The sequence below is a fragment of the Antechinus flavipes genome, chromosome 2 (assembly GCF_016432865.1).
Source record: "Antechinus flavipes isolate AdamAnt ecotype Samford, QLD, Australia chromosome 2, AdamAnt_v2, whole genome shotgun sequence".
NCBI classification, from domain to species: domain Eukaryota; kingdom Metazoa; phylum Chordata; class Mammalia; order Dasyuromorphia; family Dasyuridae; genus Antechinus; species Antechinus flavipes.
The window spans coordinates 572,709,545-572,732,636 of record NC_067399.1 but is presented as its reverse complement, the minus strand read 5'-3'; the positions used below and the strand labels follow the sequence as shown (position 1 = coordinate 572,732,636).

Sequence of the window (23,092 nt, the reverse complement as noted above, 5' to 3'; positions counted from 1 at the left end):
TTGGACCATATTAACCGATGAAGACTATGCTAAAGCCTGAAAGGTATATAATCTATATTGTTAGGAGAGGGAATAGTCATAATGATAAATCTCTGATCTTTTGAATTATTGAAGTATAATTATGCTAATTGTTACTCCCTCCCTAAGTTAAAGAATCATATAGCATTAAAAAATCCCACTTTTCATTCTAGAACTCTCTCTCATATTTTCCCAAAATGATATTTGCTCATCCTTTTAGCCAATGGAAATCCTTCTTTTTCATAGGTCTTGTCACACTCAGTCTTCCTAGGTCCACGCTGACCACTCCTTCCTTCCTCAAGATTCCTATGTCATTTATTGTCTATACCATTTTTTGTCAGTAATGTTCTGCTAGATGGCGTAAATTTTTTTTTTTTGCCATCACATCTAACCACTATCCTGGGAAGGCAGGTGGCACAAGGAATAGTTTTAGGCCTGCAGTCACAAAGACTTCTCTTCTTGAGTTCAAAACTGACCTCAGGCACTTACTAGCTGTAGAACCCTACACAAGTTACTTAACTTTTCCTGTCTCCATCTGTAAAATGAGCTGAGGAAGGAAATGGCAGACTTCTGTATCTCTTCCAAAAAAACTCCCAAAGTGATGAAGAGATGGACACAACTGAAATGCCTCAAAAACAACATGGTCCTAGTTACAAAATGTGTTTAATGCCTAAAGCAAGCATTGAATGGTTACAGTTTAAGGGCCTTCTATGTAGCCCTATGCCTACAAGCCTCTGAAATCAAACTTGTCCTTATATACTGCTTTTAGACGAATCTTACCCACAATGATCTTTAAGATGACTGACATAAGCTTCAAGTTGCAAGTAACCATATTAGCCCTTAGCATCTAGCCTTTCTAGCTTAAATACCTATGCTGATCTGGGCCCCAGGAACCTTTTTATTGCAATGTAGGAGTGGTTTGAGAAGGCTGTGTAACAAGCATATTGCTAAATATGATGAGTACACAAGAAATAGTATGGGACAAAATTTCTTAAACCCCATATGGGATCATGGTAATTAAATGTCACAAAATTATGACTTATTATCAGTAAATGTTTGATCTGTATATTTTATATACCTAGGGCCATATAAAAATTTCTCTGGTGAAAAGAGGTTGTGAGTGAAAAAAGTTTAAGAAAGTCCTAGTATAGAAAATATTGTTCATAATGCATTCTGGAAAGGAAGCAATGTGAGTTAAAAGCAGCAAGGGTAAAATATAGATAGTTATAGAGTGGCACTGAAATCCACAAAATAGGAAAATATGCAAAGATCCAGAGGAAAATCTCTAGTGCATAGGGTAGTTTCTCCATGGAGAAGCTAAGGAAAGGCATGCACAAGAACTGTGCAGGATATGAAGGCATAGATTTTAGAGTCTTAAGCAGTACCTAATGCCAATGAGATTGTAAATCTATCAAAGCTTCTCTGAGTCTCTCTTCTCTCTCTCTCTTCTCTCTTCTCTCTTCTCTCTTCTCTCTTCTCTCTTCTCTTCTCTTCTCTTCTCTTCTCTTCTCTTCTCTTCTCTTCTCTTCTCTTCTCTTCTCTTCTCTTCTCTTCTCTTCTCTTCTCTTCTCTCTCTCTCTCTCTCTCTCTCTCTCTCTTATAAATTTATGAGGAGCAGGAAGCAACAGGGAAAAGCCAGCAGGTTGACTATATCCCAGTCATAGGATAATAGATGCCATTTTCCACCTTCTTTGTTGCCCAGTCCTTTCAGGGCTATGCTAGAATCAGCTCCACTTAAATTTTCAGGGTTAACATACATATGTCAGGAAACAGCAAACAGTACAAACCAAGACTTTATTTATCATTCTGTTGATGTTCTAGCCTTATGAACATATTAATAATGTAGATTAAACTTAAAATGTGTTTGGCATAGATTTTTTTTTTGTGTGTGGGGGAGCTAATTTTGTTTTTGCAAGGCAATCGGGGTTAAGTGACTTGCCCAGGGTCATATAGCTAATAAGTGTTAAGTGTCTGAGGCTGGATTTGAACTCAGGTCCTCTTGAGTCAGGGCTGGTGCTCTAATGAGAGCCAATTGTTAAAAATTAAACAAAATACTACTCAGATTGTTTAAGAAGGATTCTCATTTCACAATAACTTTCTTGATTTCTTCTGCTTTTTAGGAGAGACTAAAAGCTCCACACAGGTTGTTCCTGTGAATGCAATTAGATTTCAAGTTAAAATTAACTCTTGAGAACAAGCCCAGACCACCCAAGTGGCTTAGGAGAATTAGGTGCACAGGGCACCAGCATCATATCTATTACTACGTAGTCCAATCCTATCAGACTTGAATAGAAAGTGATCCCCTGAGAACTATCTGATGTTTTAGAAAACAAGGAATTAACATTAATCTGTGTTGAATTTTCATTTGTTTTATTAAATGTTTTCCCAAATGCATTTTAATCCAGTTCTGCAGGCTGTGTTTGACACCTCTGAATAGTCTTTATTTGAAAGAAGAAATCTAATAACAATGGTGTTCAATTTATCTACTCTTTCAATCTTGAAGTTCCCTAATCAGTAAAAGTTGAGTTAAGAAGGAAGCTAATAGGAAGACTATCCCTGGAAGGCTCTGAAATTTAATGCCCTTCTTAAATTTAAATTAAATTCAAGATAAGGTAGTCTGTAGTCGCTCTGTAAATTAGGAGTCCTAAGTCTGGAGTATGTGAATTTGTTTTAAAAATATTTCGGTAACTGTATTTTTATAAAATTGTTTCCTTTATAATCATCCTATAATTATTTTTACACTTAAAAAAAAATTTAAGACATTCTTTTGAGACTAGATTCCTGAGCTTCCTTAGATATAACATACAACAGAGTTCAAAATGGCTACAGATCAGGTTAGAGACAAGGGATCATTACTTAGGTTATTAGAATACAGTCTATTTCAAGAAGAGGGACTTGGTCCATCTCCCATCAAGGCAGGACTCCAAAAGAATTCTCTAAATATTTAATACTGTCTGTAAGAAATAACCAGCAGGATGAATACAGAGAGTCTTGGAGAGACTTACATGAACTGATGCTAAGTGAAATGACCAGAACCAGGAGATCATTATATACCTCAACAACGATACTGTATGAGGATGTGTTCTGATGGAAGGGGATCTCTTCGAAAAAGAGAGCTAATTCAGTTTCAATTGATCAAGGATGGACAGAAACAGCTACACCCAAAGAAAGAACACTGGGAAATGAATATAAACTGCTTGCATTTTTGTTTTTCTTCCCAGATTATTTTTATCTTCTGAATCCAACTCTTCCTGTGCAACAAGAGAACTGTTCGGTTCTGCACACATATATTGTATGTAGGATATACTGTAACCTATTTAACATGTATAGGACTGCTTGCCATCTGGAAGAGGGGATGGAGGGAGGGAGGGGAAAAATGGGAACAGAAGTGAGGGCAAGGGATAATGCTGTAAAAAAATTATCCTGGCATGGGTTCTGTCAATAAAAAGTTATTTAAAAAATAAAAATAAAAACCTGAAAAAAAATAAATTTAATACTGTCTGATCTCCTCTCTTGATCATAAAAGCAAAAAGAGAAACTGACAAATGTCAACATTGTGGCCAAGAAAGTTTCCTAGGTAGAGGTTCCCTTATTGAGTTATTCCCTTATTGAGTTATGCTGCCCTCCACCCCACACTGTCAAAAACGTCCTGAGTCCAATTACTATTGGACTATATTACTATATTGGACTCTACTATTACCAAAGTCCCATCATTATTATCATCTCAACCAGCTAATGGGGCAGCTAGGGGCCTGAAATGACTGAACAATAATACTTTGCTAATAATAAGAGCTAGTATTCTTGTAGTGCTTTAAAGCTTTGCAAATATAATATCATTTTATTCTCACAACCCTTTGAGGGAGGTGCTATTATTATCATCCCCATTTTACAGATGAAGAAAATAAGGCAGATAGAAATAAAATGATTTTCTCAGAGTCATATTGCTGTATATATTCCAGGCTGATTTTCTACTCAGATTTTCTTGATTGCAGGCCCACTGTTCTAATCAGTCTCCCACAGTGGAAGCTTACACATGAAACTGAATTAATTGAAAAGAATTTGTTTAGTGTAGGGATCAGGAACGTTCATATATATAGTGCTCACTGTATATATGCATCGAGGGTGGATAATTAAAAAAAAACAAACAAGAACTTAGATTTTTCTATGATGCTTTATAGCTTAAGCACAGAGAACAACCCTACTGACAACACCACCAATCTTTGATATAAAATATAAACTTCCTTCAAACTTATGAACTTGAAGTAAATTAATAGTCTACAAAGTATTTCCCTCATAACCACCTATATATTAAAGTAGTGGAGGAAACTGAGGCTTAGAGAGATCCCATGATTTCTCTACTTTGTTAATAAGAGTCGGAGATAGGTTTTGAAATCAGGTCTTGTTGCAGTTCAAGGCTCTTTCCACATTCTATCTCACTGTTTCTTCTACAGTGAATTCCTATGGAAGTTCTTTTTCCAAAACAAAGGAGACTTCCTTGAAATCAGCTTCCAAGTATGTCACTCAACTCTCCCTCTAATCAGGAAGTCTGAAATGAACATTTAATTATTTCTTTGCTAACTTCTGCAATTTTGTCTTTTGACCTCTCCCTTTTAAGATTACTTATTTCAGAAAAAAAAATAGAACAAGCTATTTGAAAACAAAAACATAAGATGATATATCTATCTGGCTCAGTCATCATCTTCTTGACATTTATCCTGCTACTTCTCAAGGACCCAGTAGAGTGCCATTTGCCCTGGAAAAGACATGTCATGCAATTCCCCTATGTCTCCATTTACCATTGCTGTATCTTTCTAAATCCAAGCTCTTCTTGTTTTGATGCTGCCTCTTCTATTAGAATATAAGCTATCTGAGCGAAAGGACCATCTTACTTTTGCATTTACATATACAGATTTTAGGATTTGTTTATCAATTAGCTAATGACAATTTTTTGTACAACACAACCCTTCCTCCCTTCTTTCCCCTTCTCTTTACCCCATTTAAAAAATAAGCAAGTCTATAAGAAGTCCCTTTCAATGTCCACTTGCGACAATATCAAGGCTATATTTAGAACATATCAGATTTCTAGAGTAAGAAAACAACAGCAGAGATGTACTGAAATAGCATAAAGGAGCAAAAATGAATTTTCTACTAAAAGATTTATCATATGAAATTGAAACTATTTCCACTCATATGAAAGGGTATTCCAAATCACTATTGATCAGAGAAATGCAAATTAAGACAACTCTGAGATACCATTACACACCTGTCAGATTGGCTAAGATGACAGGAAAAAATAATGATGAACGTTGGAGGGGATGCGAGAAAACTGGGACACTGATGCATTGTTGCTGGACTTGTGAATGAATCCAACCATTCAGGAGAACAATCTGGAATTATGCCCCAAAAGTTATCACACTGTGGATACCCTTTGATCCAGCAGGATCATACGTCAAAGAGATACTGAAGAAGGGAAAGGGACCTGTATGTGCCAAAATGTTTGTGGCAGCCCTGTTTGTAGTGGCTAGAAACTGGAAAATGAATGGATGCCCATCAATTGGAGAATGGTTGGGTAAATTGTGGTATATGAATATTATGGAATATTCTTGTTCTGTAAGAAATGACCATCAGGATGAATACAGAGAGGCTTGAAAAGACTTACATGAACTGATGCTGAGTGAAATGACCAGAACCAGGAGATCATTATACACTTCAACAATGATACTGTATGAGGATGTATTCTGATGGAAGTGGATTTCTTTGACAAAGAAATCTAATTCAGTTTCAATTATCAAGGATGGACAGAAGCAGCTACACCCAAAGAAGGATCACTGGGAAATGAATGTAAACTGTTTGCATTTTTGTTTTTCTTCCTGGGTTATTTCTACCTTCTGAATCCAATTCTCCCTGTTCAACAAGAGAACTGTTCAGTTCTGCACACATATATTGTACCTAGGATATGCTGTGACTTATTTAACATGTATAGGACTACTTGCCATCTGTGGGAGGGAGTAGAGGGAGGGAGGGGAAAAATCGGAACAGAAGTGAATGCAAGGGATAATGCTGTAAAAAAAATTACCCTGGCATAGGTTCTGTCAATAAAAAGTTATTAAAAAAAAGACTTATCATATGCCAAATTTTGGGTGTACTGCAAACTAATATTTTGTGATCTTCCCATTCCTTTTACCATCTGAATTAAATGTAATTAAATCTCAACAAAATGAAAAAACCCCCCAGCACTTTCTATCAATGTAATAGAGTTTTGCTGAATAATACAGAATCTCTTTTTTTCATATTTCATTACCTTAAGCAGTTCCCACTTCAAAAAAGACTTTTACAAATTCAACTTTTCAAGAATATAGTCTGGATTAATATTGTATATAAGCCTAGAATATATACTAAATATTTTTAGCTTAAATATATTCAGAATGAAACCTAACTTTAGATTGGCATGAATTATCTTTGTATAGGACATTATGATAATTCTATCATTCGAATTCTATAGACACATCAATATAGCCTTTATATCCACCCAAAGGCAACAATGCTATGATTTCTGTGGGGTTAGAGAAACATATTCCTCATATATTCTAAGGTAACTTGATATAGTGGAATGATCATTGGATGTAGAGTCAGGAGATAAAGGTTCTTGTCCCAAATGTCCCAAATACTAGTTGTATGATTTTGAGCAAATCCCTTCCCTCTCTTGGCCTTTACTCTGTAAACTTAAAGGATTACATTAAGACATCTTGAAGGTTCTTCCATTTCTAGCATTATATGATTCTGTGAATCCATGGAGAGTAACTTTATGAAGCTTCAGTCTTCAATCTTCAGGACAGAGAAATCAAATTTTCTCATAAGCATCCTTCTACTTATAACTGGAAGATTTATCTCTTCAGATTGGAAACTCTAGCATGGAGATACCACCAATGGAAGGCAAGTGACATTAGTGAATACCTTATGGCTTTACTATAACAAGGCTGGCTCCTCTTGCTGTGGTTCATTTCATACCCCAGACATTTTCCAATCAGAGGTCTTATTCTCTCCCATAGTCCCCCTTTTTCTAATTCTAGAACTATATTCAAATTAGCACTGCTATCTTTATTGGAAAAATATGTGTCAGTCTACTTCCATATCATTCCATATAAGTCTGCTTTCATATAGTCCAGCTAAATATCCCCTTAATTTTTTAAACGAAAAATCCCTCCCAGGACACTGGCCTGTCCAGTGTATTTTCTGCTTCTATTATCATTTAAAACTCTTGGAAGGGTGGTAAAAACTCTCTTCATTTTTGTGTTTGTATTCTGAGCACTTAGCACAGTTCCTGATACAAAATAAATTCTTAGAAATGCTTTTTCATTGCTCTATTCATTCATGGATATTCACTATTCAAAGTATCATTAAAAAGTCTGTTTATGATTAGAACTTCTCTCTATCAGTTTTCCTTAATTTAAGCAATTATATTAGAAGAAAACATTTAATTTTAAAAAGTGTTTTGCTAGCTCAAAGTGAGTCTACATTATATAATAAGTGCTTCTTATATGCCTCTAAGACAACTAAGGGAATTAAAAGCAATTAAATCTCACAGAACTCAAAAATTGTCTTCCATCCAACAATCTGAACTTGAAAGATTTTTGTTCTTGGCTCTGGTTCTATGTGGGATTGACACTCAGGGAAACAAGGTCCTCCACCTCTCCAGCTGAACTGCCTTGTCGAACTACAAGAAACTGACCTTCTCCACAGTCAGGACATCAGTTTCCTGGGCCTGGAGTTCATTTGTTTGCTCTTCTTTTGTTGAGTGGCCATGGGACATAAGGCACTGTTCTGGGAGGTTTCCTCATGCTGAGAGGAGAACTGTAGGAGGCTTCTTAAACTTTTTTTATTGCAATGTTATAAAAAATAAGCCACAGAATGCCTGTACATTCTTAAGCAAGAAAAACCATGCATAGTTAATATTGAAGGGTTTACTGACAGCAGATTCAAAAAAATTGTAGATTAAGAAGACTGCACCAGGATGTTCTGATATTTTACGTTACTAATCACTCTTGGTCACAAACATTTATCTTTAACCCCCTAAACCTAAATAGACAGATAGACAGACAGGCACACACACACACACACACACACACACACACACACTTTCCCACTGCCAACCTATGAGTTTTAAAGGAAATCAATATTCTTTAACATTCACCTAATACACATTTATTCTACAGGAGTCAAAGATCAAGAAGCATTAAGGTTTAACGAATAAATTTAAGCATTGTCTTGAAGTTAGTAATAGGAAAAGCATTAACTTCAAAGGATGAAAAAAACAAACACAAAACAAGACAGCTTGTTACCTAAGAATTAGATTCTCATTGCTGAAAATTATATCAGTAGCACTCATTGAAAGTATTCCTAAAATCCTTGAAAGCTGGAGCTGACAAATAGAAGGAGCAGTGAAAGAATGGAAATGTTGTTGGGGGAGAGAACAAGCATTCATATAGTATCTATTATTCGTCAGGCACTTTGCTAAATGCTTTCACAAAGATTATCTCATAAAAACTCTGCTAGGTAGGTGCTACTATTTTTATTTCCTTAGCATTTTACAGATGCAAACAATGTTTAAGTGGCTTGCCCAGATCATACAATTAGGAAATATCTAAGGCTGAATTTATACTCTGGTTCTCCTGCCTCTAGACCCAATGTTCAATTCACTGCATCAACAAATACTATTCTGATTCTCCAAAAGGAGAAAAGAAGAGAATCTGGGAATTTTGAATTTATAGTAAATCCCTAAATTTCTAGAACATACTGCTAAATATATGGATTAAGAATATTTAGAAAGGAACAAAGTGACAACTGGAAGCCAACATGGATTATGAATCAGTCATTTAAATTGACCTCAGGTAAACAGATGGATATACAAGTACATATGCAAGATAGATATACAAAGAGACATAGATATACAAAATATATTTGATTTTTAATATAATGCTCAAAATGTCTTTTAAAGAGTGAATTGTGGACCTGATATTAGTGCATGGCTTTATAGAACATGGAATTGAGAACCAATAGAAAAATAGCTCTCATTTGGAGAAAAGGTTAGTAATGATTGGAAGTTATGCTTGCCAAATATAGATGACATGTGGCCAGGTCTGATTTCTTGTGCTTCCTGTAGAACAAAAATGATATGCGACTACAGAGAGCTATTGCAATCTGAGGTCATTCCTGGAAATGACTCAGCTACAAAGGAAACTAATGGATCTTTTTTAAACCTACTGAAATGAAGAATGAGCTGTGGACCAGCCCAAAGGTTGAACCAAGAAATCTAAAGGAAACAGAATGAACAGCAAAGCCATCCCTTTAATGAGAGGAAATACAAAGAATTTTGATGCCAAAATGACTAGTAATCTCAGAACCATGGACAGATCTCAACCAACCAATACCAGAAGAGTTCAGTGTGAACTGAGTGTTTTATTCAAACCTTAATATAGAACAAGATTAGACTAAGTAGTTTTTGATAAAATTTAATTAGTAGTTTATTTAGAATTTTAGCTTATTGATTTCCAATAAGACTCCAGCATTACTTAAATCAAACATATACATTATTTTTAAAAATATGATTTGAAAAGTGATGATATGCTTTAAGACAGTGGTCCTCAAAGTGTAGTACAAAGAATTGTTGGGGTCTCTGAAACCCTTTCAGAGGGTCTGCAAATTCAAAATTATTTTTTATTTCTAATATAGTAAATAGCTATGTGAACAATCCATGTGAACAAAAACTTTTTGAACAGATCCTCGACAGTTTTTTTAACAACATGAAGATACTGAGAACAAAGGTTTGAGAACCACTGCTTTAAGGCTTTAAGGGATTGGAAATTATCTAACACAATTCCTCATTTTAAAGATGAAGACATTGAGGGCCAGAGAGGTTAGGTATTTTTCCAGGGTCATGCAGGGAATAAATAGCAAAGTTAGGCTTCAAACCTGGGTCTTCTAATTTCGAATGCAGTGCTTATTTCTTTAAAGTTAGGCAGGAGGGAAATAAAGAGAGGAGGCAAATATCTTGTAGTTGATGCAAAAGCCCAGGATTATGTATGAAGATCTTTGAAAACTGTGGAGGCACCATGATAATGTCCAGTGAAAATGTTAACCTCAAAACTCTGGCCATCTTTTTGTTATCTGAGGTGTTCCTGAACCCTTTGAACCAAAGACAATTGGGGAGGAAGACGGGCCTTAATTCTTTCACTTGTGGAATCTCCACATGGTCTTGACTGGCAAGTGCCTCACATGATTCATCAGTCTACTAGGACCTAATAAAGCCTCATTTTACACCCTAGCTATCTTCTTGATATTTTATCTGTAACTTCCTTGGGCCCTATCTTTGTAATGGAAAGGCATGCCAAAACACTTCCCCTTCACTATCATTCTCTTATATGCAATATCTCCTTTCTATCAGAAGATAAGATTTTTAAGGACAAGGACTCTTACTTTTAAAATTTATAACTCCAATTCTTATTATAGAACTTGGCACATAATAAAAATAAATGCATTTTCATTCACTCATTCATGATAATTTCATAAACCTAAATCCTACTCTACAGTTAATTCTCTTGTTTCTCATTGGCTGCACAAGCTTATTTGATTTGATTTACTTCCTTGGAATTGACTCTATACTTATCTTGATCTTATGGTGTTTACTCTTCCATGTTTTAAGTTAGAAATGATTCCAGTATTTGATCATCACTCTTATTTCAGTAGCCTCTCAGTCTCATTCCCTTTCTAAGTCACATCCCACTGCTACTCAGCCTCTTTTGTGACAGTATTCTAATACCTTCTCTCTTGGCCCTAACTGAAGTTACCATGAACCCTACCCAGTACATACATTGGCACAAATGTGCCATCCTGAACAGTATTTTCAATTCTAACTGGACCTAGAGGTACCTCCATTTTTTAGTCAGAAAAAATCTGGGAATTCCCCTGAAGCTATTCTGATATAATAGGTGAATATATAAAACATTTATTAAACATGTATTATAGGCAAAATACTAAGCTGAATACCAAGGATACTAATAGAAACAGAGCACGGGTAGTCCTTGCTCTCAGTAAGCTTATGTTCAAATGGAGAAGGCAACATATATATATGGAATATTTCAGCTGCAGGTCAGATGGAAAGGTTGCATGCCACTGGAATACAGCAATAAAGCAAACAATAATGCTTCTTCAGTGTTATTTCTACTGATAAAAGTATCCATTTCTGATATTAAGCCACCCGACAGTGCCAAGAACTCTGAGAGCAAGACCTTTCTTTTCTGAAACTTCATAATAATGGACTCTCAAATAAGGATTAGCATCTTTCCTTATGGGAGAAATTCCATGAAATAACTCTGGTCTTTTAAGTTTTGTCTCAGATGGAGAAAGATTAATTTAGACCTCTGCCCACTTAATAACAATGAACACTTAGGACTCCCCTATTCAGAAAGCAACACAAAATAGGGCAAACTAGGGGAATGATCTTCTTACTAGAGTTGTTCTTACTGACTCCCCTGACTATGGACGCAATATGTCTGATTTCTTAGGACCACAGTCTCTCTCAGACTCCTTCCACTTAGTTGACCTCTCTAATTCTGATCCTCCCCACATCATCACCAAGCATATGCCAACATAATTGAGGTTAACAGTACTTCATAATCTAAATTCACATTATCTAATTCCACCTCATTTCTCTATTACTCTCCAACCTGCAATTAGGTCTCATCATTCTTTCCACATGGATCATGCTTCTTCCTGCCTCCAAGTAGTTAGTAGATAGATTGCTGGGCCTGGAGTTAGAAAGACCTGAGTTCAAATTAGGCCTAAGATACTTACTAGGGCAAGTCAGTTAACCTCTATTTGTCTCAGTTCACTCAACTATGAAAGGACAATGATAATAATACCTATCTTCCAGGGTTGTTGTGAAAATCAACTAAGATAGTATTTGTAAAGTACTCAGCATAGTGCCTGGCACCAAATAGCTGTTATATAAGCATTTTATAATAATGATAATAATAATAATTATTATAAAATTATATCAATATCATCATAATATTATAATATATTGTAATAATTATTACAAGAAGTATTTATTATTAGTCAATAATAATAGTAATTATTATTTATTCCATTAGCAAGAGGAAGAGGAGGGATTCTAAATGGACTTAGAGGCACCTCTATTTAATCATAAAAAATCTGGAAACTCTTCTGAAGCTATTCTGATTTAATGAATAAATGTATCCCTACCTTTACACATGCTGCTTCATTATTAGCAGTAGGAGTAGCAGCAATAGGAGTAGTGATGGTGGTAATAAGAAGTATCTCTACCTTTGCTCATGCTACTTCCCCTACCAGGAAGCTTCCTCCTCATCCTTTCCATTTATTTATAACCTAACTATTATTCAAAGTCCATCTAACATTCTTATTTCTGCTTTAAAAACTTTTATATCAGCTCTCCTTTCACTTATCTTTAGTTATACTAACAGTGTATTTTTAAGCATAATATTAATAACCTACTTTAGATAGTACTTTAAGATTGAAAAAGAAAAAAATGTAAAAATGCTTTTCTCACAACAATTCTGTGGGTTAGGTGTAAAGCAATAAGAAAATATAATAAATAGAAATAAGAAAATAAGAATATATATATGAAAAGTAACACTTTGAGAAGTAAAATGACTTGATGATGGTCAAAAAGCAAATAAATTTCTGAAACAAGATTTGAATTCAAGCCCAGATACCTCAGAAGAACAGAATTGGAAAACTTTGCTCATTTATGACCTGGGTAATTTTAATCAAGTCATTTTTATCTCTGAGTTTCTTTAATTCCAATTTCACAGGGTCATTGAAAAGATAAAATGGAATAATATGTGAAATGGCTTTGCTAACTATAAAGATGTAAAGAAATGAGTTTTAAAAGTACTGTTTACTTTAGCACTAAATTGTCTTCAGATTTTTCACATGGGATCCAATCTATTACCAATATCTCTTATCTTTCCCATCCTCTATACTCATGAAACTCCATTTTATTTCAGTTGCCTTGCATGGGTTTTGTTTTAGTTTTCATTCCAGGGAACAAGATTCCCCTCCCAGGATGAGCCCATTCCTTTTACTTACCCTCCTTCTGCTAGGTCAAGGCTTCCCTGACACCACCTTCCCTATTGGAAGGCCACATTAGCAAACTCCTCCCAATAACTTCTTTTATGGAAGGCAGAAACTGGACTCAATTCATTCCACTTGGCATTTGCTACCCTGCTTAGTGTCAACTCCATGTTCGGGATACCCTCTGGTGTCCTGTTCCTCTCCCCTTCTTTTCTGTCTTCTTTTAATGTGTTCTCTCCCCCTTTCCTTTTTATTAAATGTATTCCTAGCCCTTAGCACAATGCTTGGCATATAATAGGCAGCAATTAATAAATGTTTATTGGATTGGATTAGATCATGACCACCTAATTCAGACCCTCTCTTTATTGGACTGTCGGAATGGCTTTTTAATTGGTCTTACATCTCTCCTTTTAAAGCCATCTTATGTATGGTGTCAAAGTGATTTTCTAAAGTACAGATCTGACCAAGCCTCTTTCCTATTCAATAAACTCCTTTGGCTTCCTATTGTCTCTAGGAAATGCAGTTCTTAATCTGGAGCCTATAAAGTTCCCCTTTTTGTTAATTTTGATAACTTTCAATATAATTGGTTTCCTTTGTAATCCTATATAATAAATATATTTTAAAATATGATTCTGAGAAGAAGTTTCACCAGACTATCAGTGGGGTCCATGGTCTACAAAGGTGAAGAATACCTTTGTCAGATCTGATGGATCTGATGGACAAAGATCCCCTTTGTCTAGGATCAAAAAGAATCTCCCTTATTTGCTTACAACCTGGTTTCAACCTACCTCTTCAATCTTATTATCTATTGCTTCCTTTGTTGCATTTCACAGTGCAGCTGAATTAGCCTTGTCGTTCTCCTTACACAGGATACTCCCATTTTTATACTTTTGTCACAGCTGTCCCCTTGCCTAGAATGCATTTTTCCTCACTTCCACCTGTTAGGTTGCCTTGTTTCATTTAAAATTCTGTTCAAGCACCACTATTTACATGAAGAAATGGCTAGTACAGTTCATCCAAAAAAATTACCTTGCAGTTATTTTGTATATTTTTATTTATGTAAATATTTTCTCTCCCAAAAGAATGAAATTCCTTAAGGGCACAAATTATTTCATTTGTATCTTTGTGTCTCTACTGCTTAGCATGGCATGTAGCCAATACTGTAGCTGCTTAAAAATACATGTTAATTTGATTCATTGATAAAATATCAGTTCTCTCTCTCCAGTCAAATTGTAAGCTCTTGGAAGACAAAAAAATATGTCATACTCTTTTGATACTTCCCAAAGGGCTTATCATAGTGCTGGGCTTATAGCAAGCACACATATGAAAACCTTTAAGTATCCGTTGGACTGTTTGAGTCAACAAAACTGACTGTATAGAGGAAGAATTTGAGAGGGGAAAAATAACATTTCTGAGACCCTGTTACGTATTTTTTGGAACAGTATCTGTATGATAAGCACTAAACTTCGAACTAGGGCAATAGCAGGCAAGAGAGAGACTGAGTTGACATCAGGTCTCTGACCCAAAGTAGCTCTAGAATGAGGGCCACACACTAGTTAATGGGTTATAAACTAGCTAGGCTGTGAAAATGGAAAAATACTGAAACATCTAATACAGAAAAAATAACCCCATGACTTGTCTTCATAAAAATCTGAATTGACCACAAGACACTGGATAGATGGGCTTGTTTAAAAAAGTGGCTAAGCTAACTGGTTAAATAAGTATTACTTTCTCTCTCTCTCTCTCTCTCTCTCTCTCTCTCTCTCTCTCTCTCTCTCTCTCTCTTTCTCCATGCTCTGGAAGTTAATCAGAATTGACAAGAAAAAATAGTAGGAAGCTGAAGAGCTCTCTTCCTCAGCAGCTCAACACAAATAGTAAACATTAAATCTTCCATTTTTCCAGGAAGTTTCTTTTGGACAACTATGACTGAAAGAAACTAAGCTACCTTTCCCTTCCCTTCTTCCCCTCTCCCAACTCTCCAGCCCCCAGGAACTTGGTAAACATTTGGATACAAACTTTAATGATTTTTCCATACCAAACCAACCATTAGTAAAGTTCAGCTCACAGGCTCAAAGGTGTCACTGTTCACATTTGAAACTGCCCACTATAGATAAAATCAAACTTTCAAATTATCTTCACTCTATTTAAGAGGCTGATTTTGTAAACAAATTTTGTCTAAGCTAGCCTCATCAAAAGGACACTTTTTCATCTTAATCTTAATAAATCAAAAACAGTGGAAATTTAGATCAATCAAAGCATTTATAAATCACCTGCAATATATCAGGCCCTGTGCTAGATGATGAGGAATAAAAAATTAAAAATGAAATAATACCTGCCCTCAAGAGTTTATATTCTATTAGAAGAGATAACATGTACATATATGGTTCTGTAAAACAAGATTAATTCTAGAAAAGTTAACAAATTTTATTTTGGCCAATTAAATCATGTTTTGAATGAATGAAAAAGCACACTTACAATGTGACAAGTAAGATAAGTAGGCACTTGCTCTAAAATAGTTGATGGAACTTTTACTTGTGATCTACCTGCAACTTTCCTAGCCCTGCATTTCTAGCTTTGAATATTCCATTACCTTGGACTCCCTGGGGCATTCGGTGGTCATGTGGTTCTTTTGGAAAGTGGTGAATATAAACATGACTCCAAAGTCACAGAACTGTGAGTACCACAGACTTCCTTTAGTCTACTATTTACAGAAATCTTACAGAGAACCTTTTTGTTACCTTAAAACACACACACACACACAACTCCTCTAATTTTTTTACTAATGGGTTTTTCTGAAAGAGGTTTTCTTCTATAATTCAATATAAATGTCTTTAGTTATTACTATGATAAATAATAATCATCAAGCAATAACCAGGATTCACAGTAATAAAAAGAAGTTAACAGAACAGTTGCAACTGAAGCTGCCATTACAATTTAAATAAGATATCATCAAGAGCAAGGTGTAACTTTTAGTGACTCAGTCCATGGATAGATTTTTAGGGATTCCTGAACTTTGATGGAGAAAAAGTTACATTTTTGTTTAACCTCTAATTGAATTTTAGCATTTTCTTCAACCACTTAAAATAATAATCTGAAAAGGAGTTCATAGATTATGTTAGACTTCCAAAGGGATCTATCACACACACACACACACACACACACACACACACGTATACACAAAGGGTTAAGAATCCCAGATCTAGTAAGGAAGATATGGGTATATACACACATGCATATATCGAAAATCATATATACACATATGATATACACATGTATCTATTTCCAGTAACATTGAGATATTCTTATATATATGTATATGTATATATTTATTCTTTTCAACATCAAATTATTCCCATGTCAGACTTTGAAACAAGGCTTCCAAGTTCCTTTTCTAAAGATGCAAAAACAGTGACCATCACTATTTTCATGCCCATTACTAATGTATATAAACACTTCTATTATTGGCACAAATATATTCTTAGCCCATCAACTAATACAGAATTTGCTTGTGGCATCATACTGACAAAGGAAGTCTTTATACACAAGACATATTCTGGGGTATAATTTAATGAAGATTTTGAAAATCTGATTCTTAAACTCTTTACAGGCCCACAGCTGCATTTTATTATTTCTCACCAAAATAAATGGTACACTTAGCCTTCTACTGCACACTGGGGAAAATAGAGTGGTCTGATCTACTCAATTTTTTTTGAGCCAAGTCTAAAGGACTCTGTCAGGTTCCAAACACTTGCACTATTATGTTTCCTGAAGAATATAATGCCCGGGCTTATTCTCTAAGGAGCTTCAGAAAAAAAAAAGGATTTGGCAGTCAGCAACATTTCAGAATATACCAATCCAAAACAGATTATAAAAACTTTTCTCAACTCAAATGGAAACTTTATAAATATTTACTGAATAACTATTATGTACAAAACACATCAAAATGAATATTTAAAAAAGAAGGGTAGATAAACCCTGCATGGAATGGGGGAGAGGAGGTAGCAAGAGGAATGAGAGTAAAAGGAAAGGAATGAAAAAGAAAATAAGAAAGGAAAGGAAGAGAGGGAAGGAGGGAAGGGAGAAAAAGACATAGTTCTTCTAAATGAGTGCCCTTTTCCCCATCTTCAAAGGACTCAAAGGCATAAAAATTGTCTATTCTCTCAGGTGAATCAACCATGACATTGTAAGTCTTTCTTTTTTGCGGAGTTCCTAGACTAGTTCATTACTTCATTGTTTGACTTGACATAATAGACAAAGAGAGTGAAGGGAAGTGAACATGCATGCAGAGATACTTAGAAAAATTTTAAGAATATATTAATTCCACATTATAACCTCTGAATTAGGCACTAAAATCCTTTTATAAGAATAAAAAAAAAATCTGATTTTCCTGGAGACTCTGTATGGATAACCTTACAGTTTTATTCACAGTTGGGACAGTATTTTTTTCTTATTTAATTCTTATGCTAATCTATATTGCTAAAAATAGTCCTGGAGCACTTTGTGAAAATGATCCAATTCAACTAAGATGAAAAAGAATGTAGGAGTTTTAGACATAAACCAAGCTTATATATTCCTAGCATATGTCATGGTTCTGGTCACTATGTTCTTCCCCTCTTTAGGTAGTAATTAATCTTTTTATCATGAGTCCGGCTTATTGAAAACTTTTCATGGCTGTAGCATATCCCATTCCTATGTAGAAAAAGGATTTCTACTTCTTATTTCTTGAGTTCTTATATAAATATTATAGATGTTCTAATATTTTAAAAAATATATTTCTTGAAGATACAGAGATTTCTCTGTAGACCTTGTCCTTTGGGATCTTATAAAGTGGCCACCAGGAAAGGCAAGGAGGGACTCTTAGTTGTTGGCATTTGGTTCTTCTAGTCAGTGCAGTAAGCCAGAAATTGGTAGGGCCTACTTCGTGACACAAGACTGATAGGTGGTGCAAAAGACCAGGTTTGAATCAGGAAAACTCCTTTTCCTGCGTACAAATCCAGCTTCAGACACTTACTAGCTTTGTGACCCTGGGCAAGTCACTTTACACTATTTGCCTCAGTTTCCTCATCTGTAAAATGAAATGGAGAAAGAAATGGCAAACCCTTCTAGTTATTTTGCCAAAAAAATCTCAAACAGACTCACAAAAAGTCAGATGTGCCTGAAATTAATGAACAATAACAACTTGGTGGCAAAATTCCCTCCTCTCCATTCCACACCTCCTCCTTGAATCCTCCCTGATGGAAGCAGTCTTCTTGTATCCTCTGCATAATGGTCAGGTATAGGAGTATACTCCTTGTGAGCTGTTGGAACTCAGAAGAAAATGGTAGGGCCAGTATTTGGATGTTAATCTTGATTTATGGCCAAAGAAGACCTGCTTACAGGAGAGTGTAGTTTCTCATTCTTTCCCAGATCAGGTAGATATTGCTATTTCTATACAGATGTTTTCCACATTATGATACATGGAGTTATGTGGGGGCTCTGGCCATATTTGTTTGCCAAAGAGACAAACCAGCTGTGTTCCCTCAAATATTTCACATTTGATTAAAGATTCTCTGTCTTTCTTTTACCCTGGAGCACAAAAACTGCTTGGCTTTAATACCTTCCCTGGTTTGAGCTTCCCATAATCTTTCTGGATACCACAGATAGTTAAGCAATGAATAAACACTATTTCATGATAATACAAGGAAATGCCCCAGGACTAGGTCATCTCCACTTCACCTACCTACCCCATACTTTCCCCTGTACATATAAATATATAATGTACATAAGCACTGCTGGACAGATAATAACAATAGCTAAATTTATATCATACATTACAAGGCACAAGTAAAATATAAACACTATTTCATTCATCTCTCTCTCTCTCTCTCTCTCTCTCTCTGTCTCTCTCTCTCAGTGTGTATGTAAAATACATGACAAAGACAGAAGGAGAAAATGCTTTACCTACATTGTTTCTTCATTGATTTTTCATAAAAGCCCTGTAAGGTAGTGAGTAATAAAAGTATTATTATCCCCATTTCATAGGTAAAGAAAGTGAGGATAAGAGTCAAGGGCATGTGAGTAGTATGTGGCAAAAGAAGGACCTGTAACCCAGTCTTTGCCTTATACTAGTAGATGTCCCTTGTATATTAACATATGTACAGGGGAATGACCTGACTATCCCTCCCAAAAGCTAAAGTAATTGTGTCTTGGAGGAATGGGAAAGAGAGGGAGTGCTGGAAGAAAGGACAGAAGGAAAAAGAGGAATAACATAATTATTAGCATTTTAAATTGTGAAAACCATTTTCTTCCCAACAGCTAATGAGGTATTATTATTTCCATTTAACAGATAAGAAAACTGAGGTTTTCTAGGAGGTTATAGTTATAAGCGACTAAGGCAGAATTTAAACCCAGGTTTTAGCCTGGCAGAATGCTCAGCACAAACTAAGTCTATATTTTTTAACTCACTTATTTATCCTTCTGGCTCTAGATCTAGCTCTCTTTCCATTATGAAACACAGTTTCTCAAGAAGTGGAAGGATACAGAATGAGGAAGGAAAAGGAAAGTGAGCTGCAGATAAGCAGACATGGGGAGGAGCAAAGGAGTACAAATAGGTATAGAATGCTGGGAAACAGAAGAAAAGAAGACAATGGGAAAGCAGAAGAGAGAAGGGGGAAAATGGAGACAGGAAAACATCCTTTTGGACAAAGAGGGGAAAAAAGAGATTAAAGATTCCATCTAAAAACAGAATTGTGGAGGATTAAAAAGCCAAGACTGGAGGAAGAAATTACATCAACCCATGCTTGGATGGCAAAAGGGACTACAGATCAAATCGAGTGTCCTTGTATTTTAGTCCCATTATCCAAAGAGGTTCTCTGAGAAGCATAGCCTCCTCACCCCAATATCCCTGCAGGATGAGGAATATGGGCATTTGCAGCCAGAATAGTAGAGAGAAGGATTTCATTCCCATGCATGAGGAATTCAGTGAGGAGTGGAGGGGAAGGAAGAAGGCACAGAAGCTGCTTTTGAAAGAGCATAGAGAGTAGAAGGTAAGGAACCATGCTTAAGAGGCTTTTTTTGTTCCTGATCCCAGAGAGTGTCAGGTGGTGGGGCAGACAGGGACCCTGGAGTGGAGCTGACTTAGCACCCTGCCCTTTCTTCACCCCACCCCCTTTCTGTGAAGGAAAACTTTCCACAGATGAATCCCACAGAAGGGCATTTTTTTTTTAAAAAAAGAAATAGTAGTGGAATGGTCTTCAATTATTCCATCTGAAAACAAGAAGCATTCTTTTATGAGAAATCATTTCCATTTGGCATAAAACACAGGGAAAGGAGAACACTTACTTCACATTGGTGTTGGTGCAGATGATGTATTCAATCTCATCAGAATAAGGATTCTGAAAAGTGAAGCTGCTGGTCCTGATTAACATCCACTCCCGGTTTTTGGTCCGAAATCGATACATGACCGATAGTACTTGGCCTTTCAGCTTAACGACCTAAGGAAACAGTTTATAGAAATAAAATTAAGTGGAATTGGGGCAGAAGGGAAGAAAGAGGACAAATATTTATCTTTGTGGTATTTTTATAATGTGCCAGGCACTATGCTAAGTGCTTTACAAATGATTGTTTTATTCGTTCTTCACAATAATACTGGGAGGCAGGTGCTATTATTATCCTCATTTTACATATGAAACTGAGGGAAACAGAAAATTTTTAAAAATAACTTGTCCAAGGTCACACAAATGGTAAGTATGCCAGGTCAGATCCGAATTCAGGTCTTCCTAACTCCTCATCCAGAGTTCTATCTACTACATCATTTAGCTGCATGGGAACAAAGTGGGCCACAAGTCCCCAAATCAAGCATGGTACTAGAAAAAAATATAAATATTTTTATATTTCATATAAAATATGTGTATTTTTATTTATAATAGATATGTGTATGAAAAATAGGAAGATTTAGACATGGAAGGAATTTTAGAGCTTATAGTCCAACATCTTTATATTACAGATGAGGAAACCAAGGCCTAGAAAGGTTAAGTGACTTGTTCATATTTACACAGTTATCAAGGAGAACAGAAGCTCAGAGTCAGAGGTTCTTAAATATAAGATCCTTAAAGATCTTATGCAAAAAACTGTATATGTTTTTTGTATAGAATAGGAAACTGAGGCCATTTTTATATATTACTATTATTACTGCTATTACTACTACCACTACCACTACCATAACTACTACTACTACAACTACTATTATGACTACTACTATCACCACCACTATTACCATAATTGCTATTACTACCACCATTACCGCTATACTACTACTATTACGACCACTATTAATGCTATTATAACTACCACAACACAGTTATTATTATTACTATGGCTACCACTACCATCACTACTGTAACTATTATTATTTCTATTGTTGCTACTGCTACTACTAGCTAACATTTATTTATATAGCACTTTAATGTTTGTAAAGCACTTTACATAGATTATCTGTGTTCCTACATATATTATCTTTGTTCCTAACAATAACTCTGGGGGTTGGTATTATTATTGCCCCCTTTTACAGTTAAGGAAACTGAGGCTGAGAGAAACTAACTTTCCCAGAATCACACAGTGTCTGAGGTGCAAATGGAACCCAGCACCTTACTCTCTTCACCACTTCTCAGAAGCTGAGTTTCTTGTTTGAAGACACAAAAATATTTAGTGGCAAAAGCCACACCAGAACCCAGGCCAGTGTATTTTTCAATTCTCTGTTCTGTAACTATTATAAACAAACAAAATATATATAAAGAGAAGACATGAGCATTAAGGAGGATGGGGAAAGACTACTAGCAAAAGGTGGGACTCAACTTGAGGGAAGCCAGGGAAGACCAGAAGCATGGATGAAGAGGGGAAACAATACCAGGCTTGGAAGGACAGCTAGAGAAATATAAAATAAATAACAGCTAAAAGACCAGTGTCATTGGATCTCAGAATGCAGGAGTGGAGGGAAAAGGAAGGACTAAAGTGTAAGTGAGGTGACTGAAAAAATAGGAAGGGGTCAGATTATGGACAGCTGTAGAATATAAATGATTTTTTAATTTAATCCTAGAGGCAATTGAGAACCGTTAAAGTTGACTAAATAGTACATTACATGCTTAGATTTGCCTTATTAAAATAGATATAAATTAGTCTTCTCAAGTGCAGTTTCTTAATTATTTACCTATTCTTTGAAGTGAAGGAATGTTTTAGGTTTTTCTTTCAAATTTATTGCTTTTTTCCTCAGGTTCTCCAAAGGTAACATAGTAAATTACCTGATAAAATGGATAATTTCTGCAATTGCAAATATTTGACAAATATACTGAATCAATGCCTTAATTTTGTAAGAATCAAAAAAAAGGAGGGGGGAACAATGGGGGTGAGTCTCTTTTCCCTCCTCTCCAATCCTTATTTCTCAAAGTAAGCCTTTTGCTAGGTTGTCTTATGACACATTCCTTTATGCCTCTGAATGTCTCTCTAACCTCCAAAACCTCTCAATATCTGATCATTCACTAGTCTCCTCATTTTATTGATTAAAAAAACTGAGACTGATTGAAGTGAATTGACTATCCCAAGATCACCCAGTAGTTACAGAGAGATTTCTGATTAACAAGACAAGATTTACTTCTATTCTTTTAATGCCTAGATAGAATTTCACAGAATTGTGGAATGTCAGAGTTAGAAGGTATCTTAGAAGTGATCTTGTCCAACAGTGCCAAAATTTTCTTAAATCCAAGATGAACACCCTCATTTTACTCAATTCTTATATGGAAAGATCTCAAGGATCTTCAATTTCTTTGGATACCTTCTAGCTTATAAATATCCTTAAATGTGGGCAAAGTTATCACCTTCTTAGTCATGGAAACCTCTCCTCTTTAGATATAGCCTAATATTACATTAACTTTCTTGGTTGTATTAGCACCCTGTTGGCTTATCCTGAGTATGCTGAAAGTCCTAAATC

General features: G+C 35.5%; 1 protein-coding gene across 2 annotated transcripts in view; it reads right to left on the bottom strand.

The window, feature by feature from the left end:
* ARNT2 (aryl hydrocarbon receptor nuclear translocator 2) overlaps positions 1-23,092 on the bottom strand; it is a 258,192-nt gene that overhangs the window by 32,240 nt on the left and 202,860 nt on the right. For both annotated transcript variants that reach the window (XM_051981159.1, XM_051981160.1), the window contains exon 12: positions 20,452-20,603. In XM_051981159.1, coding sequence (XP_051837119.1) covers positions 20,452-20,603 — 152 coding nt within the window. The remainder of the gene's footprint in view (positions 1-20,451; positions 20,604-23,092) is intronic.